This window comes from Odontesthes bonariensis, chromosome 2 (genome assembly GCF_027942865.1).
Source record: "Odontesthes bonariensis isolate fOdoBon6 chromosome 2, fOdoBon6.hap1, whole genome shotgun sequence".
NCBI lineage: Eukaryota > Metazoa > Chordata > Actinopteri > Atheriniformes > Atherinopsidae > Odontesthes > Odontesthes bonariensis.
Genome location: NC_134507.1, coordinates 16,154,111 through 16,171,009, shown reverse-complemented (window position 1 = coordinate 16,171,009; position 16,899 = coordinate 16,154,111). Strand labels below are relative to the sequence as shown.

At 40.2% G+C, this 16,899-nt stretch overlaps 2 protein-coding genes across 2 annotated transcripts; both read left to right on the top strand.

Annotated features, from left to right (window-relative positions):
• Positions 1–5,250: 5,250 nt before the first annotated feature.
• On the top strand, positions 5,251–6,837 carry slc18a3a (solute carrier family 18 member 3a). Its single transcript, XM_075484379.1, has one exon. It carries the CDS (start codon positions 5,251–5,253, stop codon positions 6,808–6,810), a length of 1,560 nt encoding a protein of 519 aa, XP_075340494.1. The 3' UTR covers positions 6,811–6,837.
• A 1,264-nt stretch (positions 6,838–8,101) lies between these two features.
• chata (choline O-acetyltransferase a) lies at positions 8,102–15,130 on the top strand. Its single transcript, XM_075483101.1, has 15 exons — positions 8,102–8,110; positions 8,557–8,622; positions 8,993–9,184; positions 9,498–9,616; positions 10,529–10,582; positions 10,673–10,853; positions 11,450–11,627; positions 11,720–11,889; positions 12,455–12,555; positions 13,228–13,356; positions 13,449–13,571; positions 13,652–13,793; positions 14,006–14,068; positions 14,149–14,286; positions 14,683–15,130. Exons 1-15 carry the CDS (start codon positions 8,102–8,104, stop codon positions 15,106–15,108), a joined length of 2,091 nt encoding a protein of 696 aa, XP_075339216.1. The 3' UTR covers positions 15,109–15,130.
• The last annotated feature ends 1,769 nt before the right edge of the window (positions 15,131–16,899 follow it).

The following is a 16,899-nucleotide window of genomic DNA, read 5'->3' as shown; positions in this document are numbered from 1 at the left end:
CTGCTGCTTGCATTTGGCCATAGTGGCCTAGGATTTTGTGTGGCTGCTAGAAATGAATGCATTGGCAAAAGCTCAAGATTACATAGTTATCTTGAATCTCCTGAGCTGGTTTCAAATCAGAGCAGAGTCACTGAAAAAACAGAAAGAAAAAAAAAAAGTTTATCCCCTAACACAGACAATCCAGTCATGGATTGTCATGGACGTGCTGGCTCCGCCTTTAAGTTCACAGTCAAGAAGGAAGAGAATAAAAATGGATACTTTTCTTCAAAAAAATTAAGTTGTAAAGACAAATGATGGTTGTTTTTTTGTATCTTCCCCAGTGTCACTGTGCTGCATGTGTGTGCGTGCGTGCGTGCGTGCGTGCGTGCGTGCGTGCGTGCGTGCGTGCGTGCGTGTGTGTGTGTGTGTGTGTGCCCGCGCACAAGAGAGAAGAAGATTAAGCAAAGCACAGTCTCTTGGGTGAACCAGAAGCCAACCCAGAGTTCCGGCCTTCATGACTCTGCCTAAGCTTTCCAACAGTATGGTCACTGAGGGAAATAAATGTGATTATCAGAGCTGTTCTCGGTCTCTACGGTGACGTAAGATTTCGTCTAAAAATAAAACAGAAACATTTTGAGCCCCCTTTTGGTTCGACTCCCGGGATTTATTAGCCGGGTTTAACTTATCTACGTCACATAAAATATCTGGCAAAAACAACAGTCTGATTTTCTCTGTATTGCATGTAAGATATGTGTGTTCGGTGGTAAATTCACACTGAGCTCCATAATTTATCTTTATCTTTATCTGTGTGCTCGACTGTCTCACAAATATGTAATACCGCTGCAGTTATCAAAGCATTTGGAAATGATTACATATCCAGCAGTAGCAAGTTAAATGCTTCTGTGTTTTTGTGGTTCCAGTTGATAACATTTGTTTCTATGGTAAAAAAAAAAATAGATGTTCTCTTCATACCTACCCTAGTTGAAAGAACTAAATAAAAGCACTTCCATAATTTATTCAGAAGTCAGTTCATAAGAGTTTTCCTCAAACCTTTACAATCTCCATAAAGGACATAAAATGATGCAAGTAACAACCTCAGAAGACATCTGCCAGTTATATATAAATGTGTGTGTGTGTGTGTGTGTGTGTGTGTGTAGAATGAGAAGGTACAGTTTGGGATAAAGGATAAAGCTATTAATACTTTAGGGAGGCGTTTCTCTGATAAACGCAGTTGATTTCAACTATATCGGCGATTTTTCTTCAAGTCAGAATTGCTTTTGGTTTTTAGGGAGTTATAATTAGATATTGTTACATAAATGCCACATCTCAATCTGTGATTGGGTCATCAGGTGAATGGCTTGGGCTGATAAATGAAGCCTTTCTAAAGGATACAGACTACTTACAGTGAAATGTGGGGTGTTGTTTTTCTGTGGCAAGCAGAAAAAGTAGAAAAATAAATTCATATGTTTGGAACTCATAAGAGTACTTCTTTTTAAGTTAATCGGTGAAAATGTGAAGGGCTACGAGGACATCTGCTGGTTGAACAATGACATATCACACGCAATAAATCAACCGGAAAAAACTTTTGACTGACTGATTAAAAATAGGATGCCATCACTAAAATCTTTACTCGATACATCAATAGGTTTCATCAGTAAGTTTCATGGATACTCTGTGCCACTCTGGGTGTATTCTGTGGTCAGAAATACTGCACTTACTTGTTCACCTACCTTGCTTTAATGAATAGGTACGGGGTGAGCTCGGGCGTTTCCTTTTTTTGTTTGTTTGTTTGTTTACTGCAAGTAGTAACAAATTAAGTTTTCAAGGTGTTTCTCCATCTACCCTTTACACATGGACTGAATTAAAACAGAATATGTTATGTGACGCTGTGATATGGGAAACAAAGGGGGTTTAAAGCTAAGATGATGAAAATATAACCCCCGAAACAGACTCTCAGGACCGCGGTTTCATGACCCTCATTTATAAGATAATCTCATGGCAACTCGTATAAATAGCACGGTACAAATAGAGTAGTTACGCATCTGTTTGGAGCTACATCCTCATCAAATTGTGAATGTTTTGCCTTGAGAAAATATGCAGAGGATAATCAGGAGCAGTTCCTCAAGGTGGCTGATACTGTGCACAATTTCTACGTTGATGATTGCCTGGTGTCAGCTGGTTCTGAAGAAGAAGCCATTATTCTATCAAGAACTCTGAACTCAACTTTGTACTCTAAAGGAGGTTTCCAGCTGTTGGATTACCAACAGGTATAATGGGCTCTTTGCTGTACAGATTTGGACTTGGTCAGAGACACCTTGTCTGTGGAAAGTGATCTTTTTTTGCAGTGGTCTGTCCAGTCAGACTCATTCAAATATGAGACAACACAGACATGTGACAATGTGGATTAAGTAATTAAGCCTGTATAGCGGTTGGTAAAAAGTAGCAATGTTTACCTTGGATGGTTGGTTAGAACATCCAGGACACTCATGAGGGTTAACTCTTCTTTACTGTCCTGCATTGTCAAACCATTAAATACTTTTGCCTTTTGTGGGTCTTGCAGGTGTGAGTTGAACAATAGGGTCCTTTAGGTAGAGGCGCAGTAAAGTTGGTGTAAATGTGTGCGGTAGTTTGTAAAAGACGCACACAATTCCCACCACTCCCAAGCCCTTGTTAGCAACAGGAATATTTTAGAAGGCGAGTATATATGCTTGTCATAAATTGAAACCAGTAAAGTATACGTCAACTTCAAGAGTGCCAGAAGTGGCAGAGCGTCAAATAAAATCTTGTAGACATTATTATGGTTATGGACGACTCTGCACCTCACAACCTATCATTGATTGGAAAGTATGTTCTAAAATGTCCTGATACAACAGAACTTTTGCATTAGTTTTACATTAAGACAAAGACTAGCTACTTGAACAAGTCCATCATCTAAGTAAGTCTTCTTTACAAAGCAGATGGATCCAGAGTTCTTTCACTAATTTAAGGCAGATGTTGAAATTTAACATACTTTTGTAAATGGACTTCAATTCAAATTTTCTGGTTTGTATATTTAAACTCTGTGTCAGATATTTATGGAAAGGTATTTGGTTGTATAGTGTTGTTTTGGTAATACCTCAATTTTGTCTCATATATTACAAGGGGAGTGAATATCCCTTTAAAACAATTAGGACCTACATTCTAGGTCCTAATTGTTTTTTGTATATTCATGATTACTACTGTGTGTGTGCACTGCACTGACTCTAGGGTGATAGGTGTGTCACTTTGGGTGCGTACTTCATGGTTAGAAATGGTTGGAGTTAAATCTTTTGCTAAAACGCAAACAGCAAATATGTTGTTTGACATTCTGATATGGGAAATAAAGACACAGAGGGGACTCAAGATTAAACCGCTCTTGAATTAAGAAACAAATTGAAGAATTCAAGAATCAAGAATTACATTTTCTGGGAACTCGGTTCAGTTTACATCTCAGGTTTTAGTGGTTACTTCACCTATACATTCCTCCTCCACTTGATGTCGATGCTGCTCTGTCTCATGTTACAAATGTCAATTGTTTACTGCAAATAAGCCATTTAGTTCCAGTGCTCAATCTGCGTTTACTTTGAAAAAACAATTAAAGGTCTCTTTAACAGATAGGACAAATAAGACAAAAAAAAGTGTTTCCTTCGGAAAGAAGTAGTCAAAGTTAAATTATTAACAGCATAACACCGTCGTTTTAGGAAAGTCCTCTTAAGACGTGTCAGTGTTTAAAAAAACCACAACCCACCACCTATCTGACCCCAGAGTGATGACTGATACATGGAAATATGCAGAGGTTGATATCCTTTTGAAATGTAATTGTATTTATCTTTCACCGCATTAGCAGAATAAGACTGAAACCTATCAAATATTGGAGACAGTTGCTGAAGCTTGTCTGTGCCGGTAGATGGCAGCGTCCATCTTCATTCCCAATCCCTAAACAGCCTTGGAGCCGTGACTGTAAACTAATCTCATGCAGGTTTGAAACGAAATGAATGTGATCTTTAAACAGATGTTCAAATTCAAGATAATAAAGCCATTTTTGCGAAAGTCTGTGAACATATTAATTTATTAGATTATAATCATTGCCCAAAAAATGATGACAGAAAAGAAATGGGAAATTTGTGCTAAGGGTGATAAAGACAAAAAAAATTAAAGGATAGATAGACAGAAATCAGATAAGCTGACGTTTTTCTAACTTCTCTGTTAGCAACAGATATAATACGAGGTGTGTGATCAGCCCTGCTGAATCTTTGTTCATTTACATTGGCGCTTACACATGGGATCCCTTTATTACTTGGAAAAAACTGGAAAAGCGTCTTCATTAACACTCAGTCTTCGCCGAGCTGTCCACTGGAGTGTGGTGCTGAAACTAAACAACGTTCTTATCAACAACAAAATCAGCAGGGACTGTAACTATCATTAAGGGGTTTTCTTCAGGTGTTCACTACACGTTGAAACCAAAATCTAATTGTGTGCGGTGTTCCGAGAAGCTTGTCGACGCTTCCAACTATTACACTTAATTAAGGATGCTAAAAGTTTGCCACGAAAATAAATAGCGTTTACTGAATATAAAATAATCTTTGCCAAGCATCTTCGGCTCCACTTTGACATAATTGAATGGACAGCATATGCACCCGGGATTTTGTGTTTAATTAGCATTAAAAGTCTGCAAGAGGACTGTGCGTCACAGCCATCAAAGAAGATGGGAGGGGGTAGAGGGATACCTATGGGAGTCAACAAACTGCAGTATGTATTTCTTCCACGGCCGACAAAAACCAGCCGGGCTGATGTGAAATGATGACTTAGCTCGCAGCGTTACAGGTGACTGGAGACAGCTGGGTGCGTCTGGGAGTCTGAGGGGCAGCAGACGGAACTCAAAGAGCGAGCGCACGCTAATGGAGCCGAGGCGCTGTGAGCTGAAGGTGAAACCCCAACTTCTGAGCGCGCTGTCCGGGACCCGCACGTCACCTCAGTGACGGGATATGAGACAATGAAGCAGCAAGAGAGAACGGGGATAAAACGGGTCCAAGTCACGAAAGTGGAAAAGCGCGTGCGATGACGGACAACGCAAGGGAGAGAGAAGAGGTAAAGCAGCGGAAAGTTATCTAGCTAATCAGGGCTCCCGGTGCTGGATAGGAGAACAAAACAGAACAGATGTGCCAAGCTTGCGTAAATCTGTAAACAATCCGAGGGAATTGAGTTGTATTTTGCATAAAATAAGACTTTTGAGGCAAAAAAAAGGAGGGAATCATGGAGCCGGAGGGACTGACAGAGGGGCAAGGCACTAATACGGCACAATCTGCCGCTTCCAAACTGTCCCAGATGGGTGAAAGAACTAAACAACTGGGCAACGTAATTCAAGACCCAGAACGGCAAAAACGGATCATTTTAGTAATAGTCTGCGTAGTTCTTTTGTTAGACAACATGCTTTACATGGTACTTGTGCCAATTATACCCGACTACCTTGCAGGGCTACAGAAAGCAGCGGATCTTGCCCAAGAGGCTACGCTGCCCAGCAACTCCACTAACAGCACCATGCACAAACTACCGAAAGGGAACTTCGACCTACAGATAGGTGTTCTTTTTGCCTCCAAGGCCATCCTGCAGCTGTTGGTGAACCCACTAAGTGGCACGTTTATAGATAGAGTAGGGTATGATATACCACTCTTTATCGGACTCAGTATCATGTTTCTCTCCACCCTTACATTTGCTGTTGCTGAAAACTACGTGACTCTGTTCGTGGCGCGCAGCATGCAGGGCCTCGGCTCGGCTTTCGCAGACACCTCGGGGATCGCTCTAATAGCTGCCAGGTACACGGAGGAGGCAGAGAGGAGCAAGGCGTTGGGTATCGCCTTGGCTTTCATCTCTTTTGGGAGCCTGGCGGCTCCCCCCTTTGGAGGGATCCTCTATCAGTTCGCAGGGAAGCAGGTGCCCTTCCTGATCCTGGCGGTCGTCTGTCTCATTGACGGCGTGTTATGTCTGATTGTGCTGAAGCCCTTCTCCAATCGAGAGAGAGAAAACATGCCTGTGGGCACCCCAATATACAGACTCATGATTGACCCTTATATAGCCGTGGTGGCTGGAGCTCTGACCATATGTAACATCCCCCTTGCTTTCCTTGAGCCCACTATCGCTAAGTGGATGGAGGAGACCATGAATGCCAGTGAGTGGGAGATCGGCATGACATGGTTCCCTGCATTCTTCCCTCATGTGTTAGGTGTATATCTCACTGTGAAATTAGCAGCCAAGTACCCTCATCTCCAGTGGTTTTATGGAGCAATAGGTATGGTGTTCATAGGTGCGAGCTCGTGCACTGTACCAGCCTGTAAAAACTTTGGACAGCTCATGTTACCGCTGTGTGGAATCTGCTTTGGCATCGCCTTCGTGGACACGGCGCTCCTGCCGACTCTGGGTTTCCTCGTGGACGTGCGGCACGTTTCAGTGTACGGCAGTGTGTACGCAATTGCAGACATTTCTTATTGCTTGGCCTATGCAATGGGGCCCGTGGTGGCTGGGCAGATAGTGCACGACCTGGGCTTCGTTCAGCTGAACCTGGGCATGGGGCTCGCCAACGTACTTTACGCACCGGCGCTCCTTCTGCTGAAGAACGTGACGCAGATGAAGCCCTCATTCTCCGAGAGAAACATGCTCCTGGAGGATGGCCCCACGGGACTGTATGACACGATTAAGATGGAGCAACGTGAGAAGAAGAGAAAGGGTTTGTGCACAACAATCGACGACAATGGCATTGAGACTTTTGCTCAGCGGTCGTACTCAGAGGAGGAATCCTCAGGAGGAGAGTACGCGTAAAAGACCTTTAACTGTGTGTAAAACTAAGTGCCAGTGTGAAGGTGTGTGTATCTTGTCCGGTTCAATCAACTGTGTAACACGATTAGGATTGTGTAACAATATCACTTATTTCCTGTTCCTTGACACAATTGTTGTTGGTTCTGTCAAAGCAAGTGGCTCGAGGCTTCTATCGTAGAATGGCGCGTTTTTATTTTAAAGTGAGAGTATTGTGAAAGATATGTGTTCATTAATAGTAGCCTATTTAAAACGCTACCAGAAGCTGTCTCATAACCTATTCAGGGAATAGTGTGTAAATGAATTTGAGGGGGGGGGGGGGACGACGACTGTATTGTCTGCGTCTGTCGATGTAATCTGTAATTATTTTGCTGCTAATTGTATATGCAACACTGTGTGCCGCACAACAGTTTTAGAAAGATTGAAATGACCTGGAATCTGCTTCTTTTTGGTTGTTTGTTTTATTCATCTGAAAGATGTGCTTCTGGAATGCAAAGCCTAATTATTATAAGATCTGCGACTGTACATACATGTATATTCATGTAAATAATTAAATCATTATTATGTGAACTACTCCGTTTGTTGGCACTATTTGTTTCGACGATCAGTTGAATTTGATCCTCTGTGACTATTTAATTTTTCTCAAGGTAAAGAAAAATAATTATTTTTTTCTATAATTGTACATAAATGTGGTGGTCAAGTCAATTTATCAAATAAAGACTGCTATGTGTCTTTGGACACATATCAGTTGGAAATAACGAATATTGTTTCGTGGTACATTTACATTCCTAATATAAACTAAAGATAATTTTAGTAAAAGTAATTTCTCCGAATTCCAAAAATGCATTTAGAGCTTAATACATAAAAAAATTAAATTAAAAAAATCATAAAGGGTCCTGTTATTGATCGTGAATGTAAAAAGGAGTTTGAAGAAGTAGCTTCTTTTGTCCGAAATGCAGTTCTCTGCAAACAGTATGAAATACGCAACGCCAATTAACTCAGATAGATGTAGGAAGGCAGAAGAAATGTTTGCGCTCATATTGTTATGTTAGCCAAAGGAAGAAATCCGCAAAAAATCCTTCCTGACTCTTCTCTGCACATCTAAGTCGCTCTGTCGGTGTCTAAATAAGCTGGAGTTGTAGATGAGAGATGCCAAATAAACTTACTGGCGAATAGCAGGACTTCTGGGAGGAGCCTGCCAGGAGGCTGAGGTACCCTCTCAGCATCTCTCTTGAGCCAGCGAGAGAGTCCTGCTCCTGCCTAGCAGGGGATTGAAAGATGATGAAAATGATGCGAGATGGAAGTGGTGCGATTTTAAAGAAAGTCTACAAGAAACTGAAGTAAAGATGGGCCGGACCAGACATCTTGCTTGAAGACCTGATGGGTTGTTTTCCCTTTTCTTTTGTCTGGTGAGTGAAACCTTTACATTTTTTGTTTTGGATTGTTTTAGTTTGGTCTCTTTGATGATATTAGTAAGTAGAGCATTTTACGACATCTAATGCCCAGTATAGCACAACATTTAAAAAAAAACAACATGAAAATCTTGCAAGGTGCATTCTTCTATTTCATTTTTTAGTGACAGCTTTCTACCTTTTTGTTAAAATCTCTATAAATACACTGTCTTTCAGATAGAATGTAGCCATGACTGTTATTAACTTTAAAGCTTTTTGCTCACTGTATTCAATATATTGATTTTTATCACAATTCATTTGTGGACTCAGAGTTTCTCTTATGATCCAACCAGCTTGACAGCCCCTCTGTGCCGCCACCATGGCAGTTCTGGACCGAGACGCTTCTAAAGATTTAGACGACAGAGATGTGAATATCTTCCATTGTCTCATATTTATTTATAATCTGCATGATAGAAATATACTTTTGCAATTATAGATACCCTAATCACATGAAGAAATATGTGATAGAAATAAACCTGATTAAAATAAGAATGCATGTATAGTAGTTTTCTAAAAAAAAAAAAAAGTGGCATTTAACTCAAGTGAAGGGTGAAAACTAACATTTTTGGCTGGTAGCTGTTATCACATTCAAAGAATTGTTTAATTTCTATTATATTTTCCAATATAATTATGTTATTAATTAGGGTTAGGGTTACTCTGAAGGTTTACATGATGATGTTTAGTCACAAGTTTACTAAAAAATGTGATGGGAGTTTAAATGTTTTTATCCCTTGCAGGGTCTGCCGAAGCTGCCGCTCCCCAACCTGAAAGACACACTGGAAATGTACCTGAGGTGCATGAAGCACCTGCTCACTGAAGAACAATTCAACAAGACCCAAAAAATAGTGAAGGAGTTTGGAGCCCATGGAGGAGTAGGGGAGCTACTGCAGAGCAAATTGGTGGAAAGGAGAGAAAAAGAGGCCAACTGGGTGAACACATTTTTTTTCTTTTCTTTTAACTGTAAAATTTGGGTAATAAACGGAAAAGTCTTAAGTGATGTGAGTTTTGTGAGTTATGTGAGTTCAACTCAAATTTTAGGGATGTTTAAAACCAACTTTGACAAACATTTTTCCTGTAAACAAACTATTCACAGCAGTGGAAAACCTACAATGTCATCCAAGTAGATTCATCACTTTGAAAGCGACTCTATTAGTTTTACTTTTAAGTCGAAATCACCGTTGGATTGTGCTTTTAACATTTAAACTGTGTAAAATGTGTAAATCCATGTATTTTCTACTGCAGTTGTATGAGTATTGGCTGAACGACATGTACCTAAACAACAGGCTGGCTCTGCCCGTCAACTCCAGTCCTGCAATGGTATTTCCCCAACAGAACTTCAGGGCCTCCTTCGACTCATTAAGGTATGAGACACAACACTGCAGAGACAAGGACATCATAATGGATTAACTGGTTCGCACACATATTCATTTAAGATCAATGCCTTTAATGAGATCATCAGTATCTGTTATTATTGAAATTTGACTCCATTCCAACAAATCTAACTGGTCATCAGAAGCACACCTTTATGCGTCTGCATCCCTCAGAGGTCAGAAGAAGAGCCTCCGTTTATTGGGTAAGTGGCTGGGACTGTGGTACAGGTTCCTCTTATAGATCAGTGGCATGGATCTGAAATGAATTAGTGGAAACCAGCTAATTTACTGGGATACCAATTAAAGCTTCAAGTAACAGTGATTAAATCTTCAAAAACTGATTATTACTTGTGAATTAATCACATCAATACACAGAAATAATCATTAGTTCAAGGAGACATACAGGAATCCATGATATATCCTGCATTAATTACAATACATCCAACCTTTGTGCATTACCTAAAGATTACTTTAGTGTATAAATTGTCCCCTTTCTATAAAGTGTCATGCATGAAAGAAACTCCACTGGGTGCCCCGATATAACAGGACAAAAAAATACACTCATCTTGTGGAAGTGATCTGGTTTTTTTTTGCATCGTTCTTCATTATTGTTCTGCAACAACAGGCAATTAAAAGGAAGCTGTAATTGTCATGCAGTGTGCCCATTTCTTTGTCAACTTGTGATTATTACATTATGAGGTCAGAGAAATAACAGCTTTGATTGATTATAGGAAATTGATCAGTTCCTCACTACACACTGAATTATTAGATCATTACCCAGAGTACCCTGAGAGGTCAGGGCTGGATACTGGTCATATGGTTAATAAACAATTAAATAATTCATGTTAAGTGTAATAATTTAAACCCACCTGAAGGAGTGACATTTTGTGTGGGTTTCCCTAGGTTTGCTGCACACTTAATTTCAGGAGTTTTGGAGTACAAGACTCTTCTTGATGCGTAAGTTGAAGCAGAATTGAAACTGTCATCATGGAATCAGCGTTACCAGGATTGTGTTTAAATAACTTTTAAAGCTGTGTGTGTGTGTAGCCATGCCCTGCCTGTGGAGTATGCCCGGGGCCAGCTCGCTGGAACCCCTCTCTGCATGGAGCAGTACTATCGCCTCTTCACATCTTACCGTCTACCGGGGCCTGAGAGGGACACACTAGTGGCCCAGGAGAGCAGCGTGATGCCAGAGCCTGAGCACATCATCGTGGCTTGTAAAAACCAGGTCAGGCTTGAAGAAACACAAATCCAAAACTGTGAGAGTAGGAGCTTCTCCTGGGGCTTTAAACCAAATTACACAGTCTTCATCAGTCAATTTAGAATGTTGTCATGGAGATACATCATGTGACATGTAGGTTTAACAACACTCATGCTTGTGAAATGAGAATGAAAATGTTTCGTATTGAAAGGTTGACAAACCAGTCCCAACTTTAAACATAGCTTAAAGCTTTTTCCTGCTGATTTCAACCATATCTCATGACTCTTTCATGATGTCGATGAGCTATGGCCTCTACCGGGGCCCTAGTGTTACTGGACTCATTCTACTTGTCATCGAAGAGTTTTTGATGACTGGCAGAGTGTTTTGGGCTCTGTGTTATTGTTCTGAACGAATCAGGGAGAAATCTAGCATAACTCTGATGGTAGGCTGTTAAACAGTGGATAAGAATCGAAAATTTAAATTCTCTGACTTTTTTACACAGCAGAATATGTGTCCATGTTGTCAGAAAAGTTTATCATCAGATTCATTGATGATATCAAAGAGAAATTAGAGGATCCAGTGCAATGAAAAACAGTTTGTTTTCAATCAGAACCTCTTTCCAGTTCTTTGTCCTGGACGTGGTGATCAACTTCCGTCGGCTGAACGAAAGAGACCTGTTGACTCAGCTGGACAAGATCGTCAAGATGGCCGACAGTGAGGAAGAGCGTCTCCCCCCTATAGGTCTGCTAACTTCAGATGGACGGACAGAGTGGGCCGAGTCTCGCAGAGTTTTAATGAGAGGTGCACTTTGAGAAAAAAAAATTGGTGTTTTCTCATTAAAATCAGATGGTTCTCAGCGTCTCTAGTGGTGACTGACATTTATTTCCCTCCAGAGTCGACCAACAGAGACTCCCTGGACATGATTGAGCGTTGTCTCTGTCTGGTCTGTCTGGATGATGCAAGCGGCTTTGAGCTTAACGACACCACAAGTTCTACGCTGATGCTCCACGGAGGAGGAGCGACCAAGAATGGGGGCAACCGCTGGTACGACAAGCCGATGCAGGTCAGTGAGCACAGGTTGCCTCCCTAGCATTTTTTTTATACTGTGTCCAACAACTTTAAGTTTTGTATATGGTTATTTAAAGAAAGAAAGAAAAAATTACTTAAAGATGACAGATACTTGGAAAAAAATGAAGATGATTTATGGAATCGTGTTCCCTTCATAACGTATGAGGAAAACTACGTGACTGAACAAATTTGTGTCATCTCACACTGCTGGTGGGTGGGAATTACCAGTTCTCTTTTAACTTTAAGGAAATTCAAATAGAGAGCACACATTTCCATTGGAGATCATGCCTGCAGATTGCAAAATGTTTTTAGCATGTAATTTCATAGGGGTGTTTTAATAAAGCATTTACATCACTTTATTGAATCACATTTTCTACCTGGATGCTTCTTTCTGAAATAATTTGCTTACTGCAGGCTTTGTCGATGATGTACGTGTGAAGTGGTTCGAGCGTGTAGCTGAACAAATACGGAGATGAAACTGTACTTACAAATAATCTTGAATGATCAAACTCTGAATTTTAACACAATAAATCCCACTTAAAGGAGCTTTTCTTTGTCAGTTTGTTGTAGGAGCAGATGGCTGTTGTGGAGTCGTGTGTGAACACTCACCCTTTGAAGGAATTGTCCTTGTGCAGTGTACAGAGTATCTCCTCAAATACATGTGAGAAAGAAAAAATATTTGAAAATGTCTTGATATGTCCTAGATTAGGTTATGATTAATTGATCATTAAGTGTGAGCACCTCAAAAGCAGAGGTTTGCTGGTCTGAAGCTCTCAGGTGTGTGTTAACACAGTAACAATGGTGAAAAACATCAGCAATTATCTTAGAAAAGCAGCAATCTGGGTGTTGAAGTATTTACAAGACTTTTCTAAACAATTTGAAGTCTTTCATTCTACAATGAAAAAGACTGATTACAAATGGAAAACTTTCACAACAATTGCCAACTTTCCCAGCAGCGAGCTACCCAGAAAGTTCATCCCATAAGAGACTTTATTAAAGTCATGCATAAACAAATTACCACAAACCTTCAAGAACTGAAGGAACGTTGTAAAGAGGAGTGGGCCAAAATCCGTCTATAACGATGTGGAGAGAAACATGAAAGAGAAAGTGATAACTTCCAGTTATTGCTGCTAAAAGGAGGTTCTACAAGCCATTTTATAATGTGGAGCAATTCATTGTTCACATACTGCCTTTTGCATTTTGTCTTAGTATTTGTTAAGTGAGCACTGCCTGACTTTTTTTTAAAAATCCCTGCGGTTTTAAATATTTTAATTGAAAGTGGCTGCACTTTATTTTTCACTTAAATGTATGTTATGTCCCTATGTGATATCAGGACTGGCAGCCCATCAAAGCTGGTCAGGGCTGCAAGTGTGAGCGAGCTGCCTGCACCACGCAGACTCCGCTGGAAGTGTACCCCAGAGATCCACAAACTCATTGCCTCCTCTGCCGACAACCTCCAGAGGTTTGTGCTCAATGTAAATTCTCTAAAGTCTAACAAATGAATAAATGCCTTCAACACATGGAGAAAAAAGAAATCTATCTTTATTTGGTCAGACTAGTGAGAAATCTAGACATGAATGTTTACAAGTTCCAAGACTATGGAAAAGAGTTCATCAAGAAGCAGAAAATGAGTCCAGATGCCTACATCCAGGTTGCTCTACAGTTAGCCTTCTATCGGTGAGTAAAAAAATCTAATGTTTTCACATAGTATTTCAGATTAACCTGAGGCATCAAGGCTGTCTCTCTGTCTGTTGCAGGTGTCACGGTAGACCAGTGTCAACCTATGAGAGTGCTTCCACACGTCGTTTTCAGCAAGGCCGAGTGGACAACATTCGCTCAGCCACACCTGAAGCTCTGGCCTTTGTTAGAGCAATGACTGATGGGACACTCCGCTCAAGCGTAAGATGTTTTAATGCAGATGCTGCGCTCATACTGACATTGAGAAATTAATCCGAGAGTAGAATAAATCTGAATGATTTCTTTGCTTTCAGTAGCAGCCCTAATCTTTTACAGCACTTTGTGCTCATGCAAACCACCATGAATGATTACGCTAACTGTGAATAAAGGAATTGAATCATCCAGTTTTGACTGTCAGTCTGTGACTTCTGCAGGACACAGAGAAGATGGAGATGTTTCGAGGTGCAATAAGCGCACAAACAAAATACACTATTCTGGTAACTTTTCTCTACCACCAGCGTTCTATTGTAGTGTTCACTTATTGAATGAATACAAAAACGTGCTCTTTGCCTTTCAGGCAATAACAGGGATGGCAATCGACAATCACCTGCTGGGACTACGTGAAATTGCACATGAAATGAAGATGGAGAAGCCAGAAATCTTCAAAGACGAAGCCTATCTCATCAGTAATCAGTTCATTCTCTCTACAAGTCAGGTGATTTTAAAACAGTTTCAGATTCTGAAACCATCCACATTAGGATTTTGTTTTTCTGCCATGTGGATAGAAACAGAAAATATTAAAATGTTGACATATATTTGAAAATTTTGGATATCTTGGCTGAAGAGAAAGACGGGCAGTTTAAGTAATAATTTTCCAAAGAGCACTGCAAGTTTCACTGCAGTGATACTATCAGTTTACATGTATTACAGTGTAATAAGATTTTTTTTTAGACATTAGAAACATTGGTATCCATTTGGCCGTATTGATATATCCCGTTATTCACATTTACACCACACCTCCTCCTCATTATTATCATCTACACCCTACAGTAGTATTTCACAAAAACAGTAAAACTGTCATTCAGTACTGATGTGCCAACTCTTCCCTCAGGTCCCAACTACTGTTGAGATGTTCTGCTGCTATGGACCCGTGGTTCTAAATGGATACGGCGCATGCTACAACCCTCAGTCAGACCACATCATCTTCTCAGTGTCCAGTTTCCGTGAGAGCCCGCAGACCTGTTCAGCAGAATTTGTAAAGTGCTTGGTGCAGGGATTGCTGGACATGAGGGATCTGTGCAATAAATGCAACTCTGGCCTCGATCACGTCAAGCAAAGAAAGGGTCAGACCATGGAGGCGCACACGCAGACAGAAACATACTGGCGGGAAAAAACACGGCAGAGACCATCTGCCCCCACCACGAATCAGCAAACACTCCCGCAGGTTGTGGTGAGAAGTCCAGGCAAGACTAATGCAGAGACCCAAACCCAGACCTCAGTGCAGGGAGAGGCTTTGAAAAATGGGAAAAAATTATAGGAAACTGTCAGTGTCAGTGCTTTTAGTGGTGGTGTAACTATATGTCTGTTTTTGTGTTGCCATAGTTTATTCCTCCTGAGTCACTCACAAAATACACTCTTGTATCTGTGATGCAAAATGTTGTGTTGTATTATTGCATTCCATACTCTAAAATGTGTGGTGATAATCTGATCAAATTAGAGAATGTTAGCGCCATTTGTTTTTATAGAGGAAATTTATGGCTGTTGGCACATGAAATAGCATACACAATGCAGCAGATGAGAAATGTTGACCCAGCTAGAGTATGTAGACAATAACTTGAACCAGATGTATGGTTCTGATTGTTATTTTGCACAAAACTGAGATGCAATAGCCAAAGAAATTAGCGTATTAATTGCTAGGTAACCAGTGCTTGAGTTAAGCTTCAGGTTACGGTACAGTCAGTCTGACCAAGCAAAGACGCATGCTGCTATCGTATGATTTTCTGAAGATTGTGAAATTGCACTCTTCAATGCAATTTCTACATGTTCATAAATCATCTATCGTGCCAACGGTGCGTATTATGGTGCATAAATGTCTGCTCAAAAAAATGGTCGTCTTATAAAATCCTTCATCACTCTATTCATACTGTGCCGTTTTCCACACTGTGCTTCTATAACAAATAAAATCTAAGTGCGTAGGATTCTAAAGAGATACTTTTCGATTTAAGAAGTATGTTTGTAAATGTACGAGCAGAATCTATCAATTAAGTTCTTTATTTTTATATGATATAATATAATGTGAGCTGTTGTAGCCGTGAGTTTGAAAAACGAGTATATGAAACTCAAAACAGAGATGATCACTGTGTTTATAACTGTCAAAGTATTGTGGTTATATTATTGGAAAATAAAATATACTATGAAGGCTTAAGTTCATTTTGCAATTTACAAAGAAGGAGTATGTTGTGTGTCGGTATCTTCCAATGTCATTCAAATAAAATTAAAATTGCAAACACTTAGTAAAAAGTTAACAAAGTCAGTAATATGACTCGGTAAAAATAGGAGCATCCCGGGGAGGCTGAAGACTGAAATGTGAAAGTCTGTGTAAGCAACCCACAATTAATAAATATATTAAATAAAAGAGAGTTAGAATAATGTTTCACAACTTAAAATTGTAAAAAAAAAAAGCAATGTGGGGCATTTAATCATCTATGATACAAAACATTCAATTCATTCAGATAATCTAGCTAAATCTTTGTTGGCAAGGGAAAAGGCTGAAACCAGAAGTGAAAGAATGTGATCTTAAGGTCCTAAGAAACCACTGGATTTTTACAGAAATGACTATATGAGCTCAGGAAAACTTCTGAAACCCACTGTCAGTGATTAAAGTTTGTCACAAGTCACAAGCTTCAGAAAGGGGTGCATTATTGTGCATGGCATGGGAAATGTGCACATCTGTGAAGGCACCACTAAGGCTGAAAGATACAGATTTGGAGCAATATATGCATCCACCCTGAAGACATCTTTTTCAGTTAATATTTTGCTTATTTCAGGAAGACAATGCCAGCAGCAAGACAAAGTGGTAACAGCACATGTGGACTAAACTAGCCTGTCAGCAGTCCAGGTCACACACTGAAACCACAGAAATAGATATTTTGACATGTCATGGCAGGAAATGCACTGGTGCATTAATGATAGCTGTGTTCCAGTTGGAGGAGGGTTCTACTGTTGTGCATGCTGGTTCATTATCACGGTTTACTGGGGCACCAAAAACATATCCTTATCTATTGTTATTCCCTAAATCTGTGCTTTTCATGCATGTGAAAAGGATCCG